Genomic DNA, 12254 nt, shown 5'->3' on the forward strand with positions numbered 1-12254 from the left:
AGCAATGATGCATCACACTCTTTTTTCTTTTCCTTTTTTAGAAACAATTTCATAAAAAATAGTTTTGAGGGCCTATAAAGGTATTGTATGTGTATGGATTATTTTTAAAAAATAAGGATATCACTTAGTGTCACTTCAATATACTGTCTGTGGTATTAGTTGCTATGTGACTGTTATGTGAAAGTTATACTGATTTAATTTTGGTATGGTACAAGGCAGTATTCTCCAAACTGCGGCCCATGAGCCGGCTGCGAAACTCTGCTTGCTTTTATCCAGCCCTTGTGGTACTATTTCTCCCACTGACACCAATGATGAGGCATTATTCCATTGAGATCAACAGTGGAGTATAATTGATCCCATTGACACCAACGATGGGGCACAATTCCTTCCACTGACACCACCGATGGGGCGCTATTTCTTCCACTGACAACAATGATGAGGCATCCTTCCTTCCACTAAGACCAACAGTAGAATATAATTTCTCCCTCTGACACCAACAACAGAATGCTATTCCTCCCACTAATACCAATGATGGGGCACTATTCCTTCCATTGATAACAACAATGGGGCACGATTCTTGCTACTGACACTAATGGTGGGGCACTTGTCCTTGTTTTACTTTTTTACACCCATGGACCACCAAGCCTGAGATATTGCCTACCATTGTCCACTGACTCCGGGACATTTTCAACTCCAACTGATCCCCTGGTCCCTTTAAAGTATGAAGGACAGTAAACAGCTTTTGTTTAGAAAGTTTGGAGACCCCGGATGCTGCGCTGATTGTTATTTATGCCACCAGAAATCAATGAGTTGGGGGCAAATCTTCTGATAAGTACAAGTGCTCAGAAGACAGCTGTCTAGGAGGGACACTTCCTTCTCTTTGCAGAGACTGCCTCTCACTTTCTGTTTCTTCTCTGGAACAGAAAGTAAAGGTAAACCCTTCCCTACTTTATCCAAAACCAAAGAGCCTTTTCTAGGTTCTCCACAAGTTCCTCATCCACTACCTCATGTGTCAGAGTGACCTCTGGTACTTCATCTCAGGCCTCTTCAGTTCCTTTCCAATTCATCCAGGCTCCCAGATTACAGAGCCTCAAGCACATGTATAAACCTAAGGCTTGAGGCCTAATGACTTAGCTGCCCCACATTCACTCACCTCAGGCCAGAGCCTGGGTGGAACAGAGATTGCTTGGCCCTCCCCATAAATTTATACTCTTCCTTAGCATGCACCAGTGGCCAGGAAACTCCTATTGGTTGGTTAGGGGAAGCATACATATTCATAAATTAGTTCTACTATAGCTTCTCATACTAATACCAGAGGTGCAAGTGAGACCTACTAGCAGAAGGTAGAAGCCAAAGCTCCACTGGATTTAGGGAAAAACCAAATGAACAAGTAGACTATAAATCAGCAGAACTAAATTTGACAGTAGCCCCTGTGTAAGAGAAGGTGGCTACATATGTTCTTGACAAGGAGAAAATATATGTAGGTCAGGGTATCCCAACTTCACTAGCTGCATACTTGTTTCTTGTCACCGCAGCAGCTGGCAGATTTGAAATCGACGTGGCTGTGTTAGTGGAGCCTGCAAAGCCAGGTCATTCATTCAAAGAGATCTGCAAACAGATGAACTACAAGTCTGGGCTTTAAAGAGGTGCCTTGCCTATGCCACCTTACCTGCGCTCACTCACAGTTCCTTGTTTCTTCTCGGCTGCCACTCGAATCAGCTGTGTCGCTGATCCAGGGGAGTAATTATATAACTCCCCCAGTCATCAGATTGGCTACTAGGCCTGGGCATTGTCACAGAGGAGCAGGTCACATTCTCCTCATTAACCTGGAAGTATTCTTGCCAGCTTTGGAGCTGCAAGGACATGTTAAGAGACATTGGGTTAGGTAAGTACTGTATAGGTTGGTGAATGCCTGTTCCATTGCATGGGCAAGGTGACATTTCTCCTTAAGTCATTCCTGAAGTGTTATGTAACTCGTTAAAGTGTCTGTTGGCATGTAATGTAAGTTTTAGTTTTCCTTTTGCGTGTCCTGGGACTCCTGAAGCCTGGAGTAAACATTTTGACTGAATATCAAAGCTTAATAACCACCATCAAACACCCTCGTGTAAGGCTACTCATCAACTCCCTATGACCACACACACACACACGTTGGCCATATAGTGTTCACGTAAGAGTCATTCACCTCTATACTTGTATACTGTAGTCAATCCCTCTTCTACCGCTATCACTCTATGGAAAGTTTTTACTGGCTTTATGAGCGGAGTGTGGCCTTTGTTACCTTAGCCCCTGTAACTCCCAACTGGCCAGATAAGTCACCACAGTGATGATCCAAAAAAAAGCTGTGGAGAACAGTAGAAGGTGGGACAGGTTCTTTACTATGGGAACTGGTAAAAATTAGCATATCAACTCATCATCTATGTGACTCACAACTGGCCGGATAGGCCACTCACCTAAGTGATGATTCAACAAAAAGTTGTGGGGGTAGAACAAAGTGGGACCAGGTTCTTGACTATAAAAGCTGGCTACAATTGACATGCAGATCATACCATTTGTGACTCACAGCTGGTCAGTGACGCCAAACAAAACACTGATGGTCCTATAAAAAGTCGAGGAGAGCAGCAGAAGGTGGGACCATATTCTTGACTATGGCCGGATAGTCCACACACCTAAGTGATGATTCAACAAAAAGTTGTAGGGGGGGTAGAAGAAAGCGGGACCAGGTTCTTGACTATAAAAGGTGGTTAAAATTGGCATAGCAGCTCATCTTCTCTGTGACTCTCCACTGGTTAGTGAGGCCACACACCACAGTGATGGTCCAACAAAAAGCCATGGGGAGCAGGAGAAATTGGGGTCAGGTTCTTGACTATAAAAAGTGGTTAAAATTGGCATAGCAGCTCATCTTCTCTGTGACTCACCACTGGTTAGTGAGGCCACACACCACAGTGTTGGTCCAACAAAAAGCCATGGGGAGCAGGAGAAAGTAGGGTCAGGTTCTTGACTGTAAGAGCTGTTTAAAATTGGCACAACAGCTCATCCTCTTTCTGACTTACAAGTGGTCAGTGAGATCACACACCACAGTGATGATCCAACAAAAAGTCATGGAGAGCAGGAAAAGGTGGGTCAGCTTCTTTACTGTTGGATCTGGTAAAAATTGGCATGCCAGCTCATCCTCTCTATGACTTTCAACTGGCCAGTGAGGTCACGTAACACATTGATGGTCCAACAAAAAGTCTTGTGGGGCAGAAGAAGGTGGGACCAAGTTCTTCACTATGGAAGCTGGTTAAAATTGACAAAACAGCTCACCCTCTTTGTTACAGTTGGGCAGTTAAGCCACACAACACTGTGATAGTCCTTCAAAAAGTCATTGGGATCAGCAAAAGGTGGGGCCAGATTTCTGACTATGGTTTAAATTGGCATACCAGATCATCCTAGGACTTGGGTATGCTTGGACAATGTAGTCAATCTGATTGATTGCTACTGGATAAGGAAACCTGTATCAACCATGTTCTGTCCTGCTAAAACGATTTGGGGAATATAGAATTTTGGGGTGTACATTGCCCCCCATTGCTCTTGTGATAGGGTAGCAAATTCCTAGTTTCTGTTCTAAACTGCTTCAACACAATAAATAGGACGCATGTTCACTAAGAAAACTGCTGCATGTCACATCACATGTATGCCTTCCTGAATATACACTGCCTGTGCGACCTACACATCAAATCTTCTGCGTATAGGACAGCTGTACAAGCCACCATGGGTTATATGATGATGAAAGAGAAAGAGGAACAAGTTGTGGCAAACAAGTATATAAGCTAGAGCGAGACAGAAACAACGATGGAGAGCCTAAACACCGAGCTATGACAAGTACGCAGGGCAGGTTGCTCAGCTTCTTACCCCCTCCTCGGCCTGTCGCCATCTTCCCAGGCCCAGTTGGAGTGGCCACCCCTATCAATTGCAGAACCTGGGTTCAGTGATGTAGTGACAAACAGCCACAGCTTCCTGACAGCAGACATCACATCAGGAAGTGCAAAGTGAGAGTGCTGAGCATTGCAATCACTCTGATGAGACTCTCATACGGAGGGGCAGGGTCTGATCACTGCTTACACTACTTCCTAATATAATTGGGATGCTGCACTCTCATAATTGCCCATTGTCCCTGATTTCCAGCAAAGGCCAAAGTTCTCAATAATTATGCTACATGAATCCCTTTGATTTTTCGCGGTTTACTTTAAAATTCCTCATCTCCTGAATATTAGTTTTAAGTGTATATCAGGTCAAATATTTATAAAAAAAAAGATATCTCCCATAGTGCTCCATGCAATTAACCCAAGTCTATCTGATAGATGCTGGAGATGCGTAGGAGTGGGTACACTGTCACACATTTTTTGGTTTTGCCCGCAGATTATGGGGTATTGGGTCATGGTTCAAACGGTATTGGAACAAGTACTTACTGTTGTCATGCCGCTAGATCTGCTATATTATCTTTGGGCCTGCCCTTCAGGGGTATCCCCAAACCATCTAAATGGGAGTGCACATTTTGACAGCTGCCAGAAGGGTGATACCACATTTTTGGAAATCAGCAGATGTACCCTCGAAAACTCACCTTCTAAGGGCTCATGTACACTGCAGCTGATAAACTCACGTTTAGGAACTGTTCAGCGTTTTTTTCAGCAGCCCCTGAACTCACCCTAATGTTTTCCTATGTGTCCATGTACACATCGTCGTTTACAGTTGTTTACAGGCATTTGAGTTTACAGTCGTTTTTTTTGAACGCACCAAACTTGCGTTCAGGAGTCGATTTTATCAGCATTTCAAAGCAAAACGCTTGTAAACGCTGCAAATCGTGTTTATAAGCGTTTGCGTCTGAAATTTTTTTTAACTCTTCCATTTCCAGATGCTGTCCAGAGCCTTTTTTCATCATGAAAAATGAATGCAAAGCATTTTCAAGGTACTCAGATGGACAAAACACTGAAAACAGGATGTTCCTACCAAGCTTGTCACACATTGTAATGACCAATTCACACCTCAGACCTCTCCCACCAATTCACACCTCGGACCTCTCCCACCCTTGGAAACAAAAGATATGGTAATGACCATTCACACCTCACATTCCTCATGAAGACCCCCTGCCAGGTGGCCTTAATGACTCCCTCCAGCAGACACCTTTCCCACCCTTGGAAACAAAAGAAATGTTAATGAGCAACTCACGCCTAAGCTAATATCAAAACATACTGCTGTCTCTGCTTCTACTCTCTGTATTCCTCTGAAACAGTCTGAAATAGTTAAGAATTTCCCACTTTTCAGTGCATTCTGGGCATTTGGGAGGTTCTCCTGTGTTTATCTTTAAAAAATGCTTCTAAACGCAAATGCACATAAACATGTTATGCAAATGCGGATAAACAAACGTTTTTTAACCTACGTTTTCCAGCAGTTAGTTTCCATCATCCTGTGTACATGGGGCCTAAGAGCGATCTCTGAAATCAGGGAAATGGAACATCTTACAGCCTTAGTAGATGAACACTCTGATATTTTCCACCCTATTTGGGGGGCATGGGATCACTCTCCTTTTGGTAAATCCCCCTCCTCCCCTCCTCTACACCCTCCTCTTATATAGTCTGGACCAGGGGTGGACTGACAACTCATGGGGCCCCCAGGCAATAGGGGATCATGGGGCCCCTGTGTCCTTGCCCAAACTCAAAAAAGCCTATGAAAAAGGTACTAGGGGCATCTCATTGGGCCCCCTACTGACCCCGGGCCCTCGGGCAGTGCCCAAGTTTCCAAATGGTCAGTCCGCCCCTGGTCTGGACATTATATTATAAGCAATATGCCTTTGAGCAATAATGCAAATTACTGTAGTTTACAGATGTGCAGGTTTGCAATGATGTATGTTCTTAAAGAGTACTGAATGACACGCTGTTCACGTATGTTCATGTCTTATTTGATCTTGTTTTCTTCTAAGCTAATGATAGATTTCTGTCACTGCAACGTTTATACACAATGTGTTATTGTTGAATTGTGTTCTGTTTTAAAAATTTGGGCTTTGACCCTTAATAAACATTTACAATTATATGAAAAAAAAAAAAAGATTATTATTATGTACATTTCTGTGAAACACACACTTTTCTCTATGTTTTATTATTATTATATTATTATTATACAGGATTTATATAGCGCCAACAGTTTGCTCAGCGCTTTAAAATGTAACGAGAGATAGGAGGGCCCTGCTCCACGGAGCTTATGTTTTGTTTCTTTAAAATGCTGCAACTACATAAAATACCAGTTGATCCTGCCAGAAATCCAGTGGGTTCACAACTCGGTCTCTATTGCACTTTAATCCTAATGCAGGCCATACACAGGTTGAATTCCAAATGAATTTTCTTTAGAAAATCTAATTTCGTGTGTTTTGGAATCCGATGGTGCTACCATTGATTTTGAAATTCAACCAACCAACCCATCAATTTCTCCTCATGTTGCTACAAAAAAGTATTTTTGTGGGCAAAAATTTTCTTTTCTTGCCAGGTCACAGCTTTATATTTCTTGCACAATTCTTCCATCATTGACTTGAAATTCATTCATTTTTAAAAACATTTCCCAATCACTCAAATTTGATGGTCACACAAAAATTGGCAGTTTCTGTGACCCACTAATGGTACGAAATTCAAACGAAAATTCTTAGAAAAGATTTTCCAAAGAAAATTATGTCGGAATTCGACTCATGTATTGCCGGCTTAAGGCTACATTCACATGGGTGGCCAAGGGCAGATAGTTTGCTGCATCCAGAGGCTGCTGTGCTATGGACATGTACAGGCTGGGTGATTACCTGCAGCCAGTCTGTGTCCAATCAAAAATGCCATACCTGGATGCAAAGGGTGAGATGTACTAAAACTGGAGAGTGCAAAATCTGATGCACTTCTGCATAGAATCCAATCAGCTTCCAGGTTTTACTGTCAAAGCTTAATTGAACAAACTGAAGTTATAATCTGATTGGCTACTGTGTATAACAGCAACAGATTCTGAGTGCTCCAGTTTTAGTAAAACTCCCCCACACTGTCTGGGTCCATAATCCGTAAGAGGCTCTATACACATGTAACTGCTCAGATGAGAGGCTATGTGCAAACAGTGGTGGCGCTGACCATTAATTCTGAAGAAGGCTGTTTGCATACTATGCGAATGCAGTTTTCACTGACAGTAATCCACCGATTCTCACTGGAGGCCATCAAAGTGACTATGGACTAAGCAGTGTCATCATCCTTTCCTGAGTTTTCCCCTACTGGACTACAGAACACCACCCCTTTCCTCATCTGCATAACACCGTTGTTTACATTTTCAGCACTCCTTCCCCTGTGGGGATTATGGAGGTGAGGAGGGAGGGAGGTGTTCTTTAGTCCAGCAGGGAACTAGTCTTACATGTTGTAGACACTATTATAATTAAACTACATTGCATCTGAGCACAACAAACCAAAAATGCTATTTCATTTATTTTTAATGCTCAGAGCAAACACCCCCATTCATCCATGTCTCCATGCTTTATTTTGCTGAGAAATCACTTTGAAAAACACCCCCTAGCATTTCTGTCTGGGGCCATCTTGTGTAAGGGCAGATGATTCATGTAGTATTTATGTCTTGGAATCCAACTGCCCTTAGCTCAGGCATGCAGGCTGGAGGGTGTGTTTAGCCTAGAAAATCCCTCCTCCCATCCTGAAGACTCGTGGGATGTATGACATCATTTGCCTAGGCCTGGTAACCAGGAATTAACTGAAGAAATATGAAAATAAATTAAAAGAAGTAAATATGATATAATTTCCTATCTATTTATTATTGCCAGCAGCATAAGGATAGTCAATGTTGACTGAGAGAGTAAAGTTCCACTTTAAGGAGTTCATCCATTCCGTTATAGCTCAACTACTCTTACCCAGGGGTTTTGTTCTCAGAGAATAGGTACAGGAACTCCCTCATCCTGAGTCACCCCTTGTTTCCACCCCATACCCACCTCCGAGCAATGTCCCTCGGTTCCAACTCCTATCCATCTCCCAGTAGCACTCCTTTTAGAGAATACAGAGCCGGATATAATTTTGTATGGAATTTGTTAACAATAACAAAAAAAGCAGTAAAATAGATCCCCTTGCAGCCAGCAAAAATAGCAACAATGAAACCCCACAACAATATACTACCCCAGCAAAAATGAACCCCTAGCAGCAACAACAGATCTCCAATCAGCAAGCAACAGTAGACACCTCCCTCAACAGTAGATCCTTTCCAGCAACAATTGACTTCCCAGCAACAATAGATCTCTCTCCAGCAAAAATAGACCTCTCCAGCAACAATAGACCATCATGCAAAAATAGATCCCCTCCAGTGACAAAAGATCCCCCAGCAGCCACCATCAATACACCATCCAGCACACCCCTGTGCCATCACATGCATTCAGTGCTGGAGGTGCCGGAACTGCATTTCCGCTGAAAAGAGCCCTGCTCTTGCCATAAAAGAAAAAACACTGGTCAAGATTGTACAAGTTATACATTATCATGTAAATATACCTGTAGATTTGTGCAAACAACATGATGGTACACTCGCTATTGTGAGCGCTGCCTATCTGACTAATGAACGTTTTTTGTGAGATGGACGGATCCAGTTCACTAGCTCACCCATATGAAAGCATACACTATAGTATCAATACAGCCATACACTATAGCTTGTTATTTTACTTATACTTGAGTTTATATTTTTCTTTTGATAGCAGGGTGTAGAGGCATACCTCGCACTCTGTTGATCAGGTTGGTCATGGCTTCTTGAACACAGTGGGTTTTGAGAGCTGGGTATTTGAAAAGGAGGAATACAACTGACTGGAGCAGTTCCGATAGCTTGAGTTCAGACTGGTCACAGGAGAAAAGACCTGATAAGGTGGTGCGACATTGGAGAGAAGGGGGAAGAAAGAAAGCATGTTATACATTTGCTCACCCTTGTATAATATATCGAATGAGTGCATGTATGGTATATGTTCATATGTGAAATGCTTTGAAGAATGCTATTACCATTTTAATTTCTCAGCTGGGCTATGTTATCCCATATTTTAGGCCACTTTGAAGTTAACCTCAATAGACTTTGGTTTTTGTAGGAACCCTCCATACTTCACCACTGGAGGGACAGTCGGCACTCGGGTAAACATCAAATGGCAATATCCTTTATTGAAATGACATGAAACAGCTGTAAAACAGCCAACGCGTTTCGGCCATCAGGCCTTAGTCATGGCTTAGTGTTGGCTGTTTTACAGCTGTTTCATGTCATTTCAATAAAGGATATTGCCGATTGCCCCTCCAGTGGTTCACAGTACATAGAGGCATCAGCAGTCTTTCAGGCTGAGCACCAGGTGGAGCTGAGGATTGGAAGAAGTTAGCAGCACCATTATACCTGTTTGCATTGACCCTCCATACTTGATATCACCAGAATCAATTCGCTAGAAGCATGCTATATATTATAATGTGCATTATAAAATGCACACATTGGAAGCACTTGTTTTCAATTCAGAAGGCATAACTTGAGATGACTGGGACCAGCTGCTGCTTCTTCTGCTATTCACCCTATAGACCAGAGCAATGTACATATGATCAATACCTTCCAATCCTCTTCACAGTGAGGAAGACTGATCCTGTTACACAAAGATTTTCCAACAAGTAGAAATATTTCTTGCAGCACTAGAGTTCATTTCTGATTTTGGAAAAAACCCCTAGGGTATCCCAACATCCCCCAGTGCTCCCTGAGGCATTGTATTGGATGTCAATACAGGGGTGGCATTGGGCTGTTTGTGGCCACTCTAATGCTAATGTACGATTACGAATGTACACATTCCTGAAGAAATGGCTAAGCAGGTGCTACAGTGACCATCGGCTGGAACCGAAGACATAGCAACATTCATCGGGGGTCCTGTGAAGCTCCGAAACATTATTTCCGCTGTAATAATGTGACCACTGAATAAAGCTTTGGACCCATTCTGGAGATCCATGGTATGCTGGTGACATTCTTTGAATGCAGCCCATCTTTTTATCATGATCTCTACAAATCTTGCTTTTTTCTAAACTTTTTTTTCATGTTTCAGAATTAACATTCAGTTATGATAGCAGTTGCACATTTTCAGAAGTGTGTAAGGACAAATCTTATATTTTAAGATTGGACTAAATGCCCGTGCATAGTTCATGTGCACTAAGTAATACATGTGAGTAATAAATGCCTTTGCCATGCCAAAGAATGTAGTGTAACTTACAGCATTAATCTACTGCATACAGCTGTCAGACTAAAAATATTCTGATTGCTGTGTGTAACCTATTTTTTTTACTAAGTAAAGGTCATTGTCGGCTGGCAACTTGGCGCCAAGGAACTATAAATCCCAATATGCCTTATTAGTCAATGGACAGCCATTTGTTGTTAAATTGTGGTCTAGAACAGATTTGTTAAACCCTTTTTTGGCTGGGATATCATGGTTTAATAATAAAACAGTACTAAGAGCTAGGGAGTTATTAAAACCTCTTTTTTCTGCAAGAAGTGCTTGCTATTCAAGCATGGCTTACATTAATAGGGCCCTAGTGGTACCCCTCAGCTGTCACTGGAAAGTCTCTGCGTGATCAGGCACTGATCCTTCCCTTCGGCAAAAAGTATAGAAGAGTATTATTTCCTACTGCTAGTGTCACAATTGTCTAAACATATACTATACGACACTATACAATACCCAAACAAAAAGGTTAAAAAAAAAAAATGGGGCAGACTAAATAGACCACTTGGTTTTTTTCTGCCATCACTCTTCTATGTTTCTATTACAGCAAGACCCAGCGCTCCTATATGTTGCAATATAGCAGTGTTTCTCAACTCCAGTCCTCATGGACCCCCAACAGGTCATGTTTTCAGGATTTCCCTCAGATGAAACAGCTGTGGTAATTACTAAGGCAGTGAAACTGATCAAATCACCTGTGCAAAATAATGGAAATCCTGAAAACATGACCTGTTGGGGGTCCATGAGGACTGGAGTTGAGAAACACTGCAATATAGGCAGATCTCTCAAACACTTCATTCATACTAAGGCATCTGTCAATCTATGGCCATCCTCGGGCCTGTGTCAGCTGGTTTTTTGTTTGCTTCAGAACTACTTCTCATCTTCAACAAATTCTGAATGATCTCAGAAGTTTTTAATGGTCTATGTAGATGCATTTTGGACTTATGCCAATTGCATCAATTGGATTGAGATGGTTCGGAGATCCTCCAGAATTCACTAACAAGTGCAGTTAACCCTCTTCTGGGTTGCATTTGACCTGATTCAAGGCGGCTTTGCATTCTCATAGACTTATATTGAAATAAACTAAAGCGAACTAAAGCCCATCTATCCAGGCCCTTAGGTCAATGTCAAAAGTGTGCTGCATTTGCCCATTGAAGTCCGTCAAAACAGGCCCTAAATTTGTAATATTTTGGAACCCCCAAATGATGAAGTCTAAGGACCTCAACAACAGATGGACAATAAGACCTTTAATAAAAATCAATGCTTCTGTGTAGATGTTCTTTATCAAGGACAGCGTGGAAGTCAAACATTTAAAATCCCTGACCATTTTTGAAAAAGGGAAGCTGGTTTTAATTCTCGGTGTCCCACTTTTTGAAGGGTCAGGCCAACAAAAACAATCTGGTTCTATTTTTTACAAAATTTGAGAAAATAAAACTGCAACAAAAGTGAGTTGTTTCCCATAGACAGGTAAGAGATGCAGTCCTTAATTTACCCAGAGGATAATAGCTAAAAACATAATTAGTCACAATGGTGATTTTTCCCATTTTCTGTTTTTATTCAGCTTTTTTCAATTGTATGCAAAGTCAAATTATTTTTGTATGTTTTTGACAGAGTAGAGAAAAGTTAAAGTGGAATTCCAGCTTAACCTTAACTACTCTTAAAAATGTCCCCTCCACCCTCCTAACACCTATGCTTACTAAGCGGTGTAAGCCAGACCATAGACTATGCGATTTTCTTTCTGGGGTTGCAGTAAAGAAAATCGCTCGATCCTCCTATCAACACAGTCAGTGTTGGGGGAGAATCCCTCCCACAGAACTATTGTGTTTTCACCCCAGGGAGAACCCAATGATTATTGCTAGTGGCTATAGCCAGTGCCAATAATCTCATGCGAAAAATCCAACATGCTGGTTTTACCCAAGTCGATCAATGGATCAGTACAATCAGCCTGCCCACAGATGGATCGAATCTCAGCCGGTCCCTGCTGAGCCGAATGTGA

General features: G+C 42.0%; 1 protein-coding gene across 2 annotated transcripts in view; it reads right to left on the reverse strand.

The window, feature by feature from the left end:
- Nucleotides 1–12254, reverse strand: part of GMIP (GEM interacting protein) — a 107557-nt gene that overhangs the window by 91410 nt on the left and 3893 nt on the right. The window contains exon 2 of one of the 2 annotated variants that reach the window (XM_089651759.1): nucleotides 8753–8890. In XM_089651759.1, the coding sequence (XP_089507885.1) occupies nucleotides 8753–8890 (138 nt within the window). Of the gene's footprint in view, nucleotides 1–3891; nucleotides 4019–8752; nucleotides 8891–12254 lie in introns of those variants that run through there. The other variant, XM_089651758.1, reaches the window with a different exon arrangement.

The sequence above is a fragment of the Staurois parvus genome, unplaced genomic scaffold (assembly GCF_062004578.1).
Source record: "Staurois parvus isolate SC_StPar_1 unplaced genomic scaffold, SC_StPar_1.0 ptg000662l, whole genome shotgun sequence".
Taxonomy (NCBI): Eukaryota; Metazoa; Chordata; class Amphibia; order Anura; family Ranidae; genus Staurois; species Staurois parvus.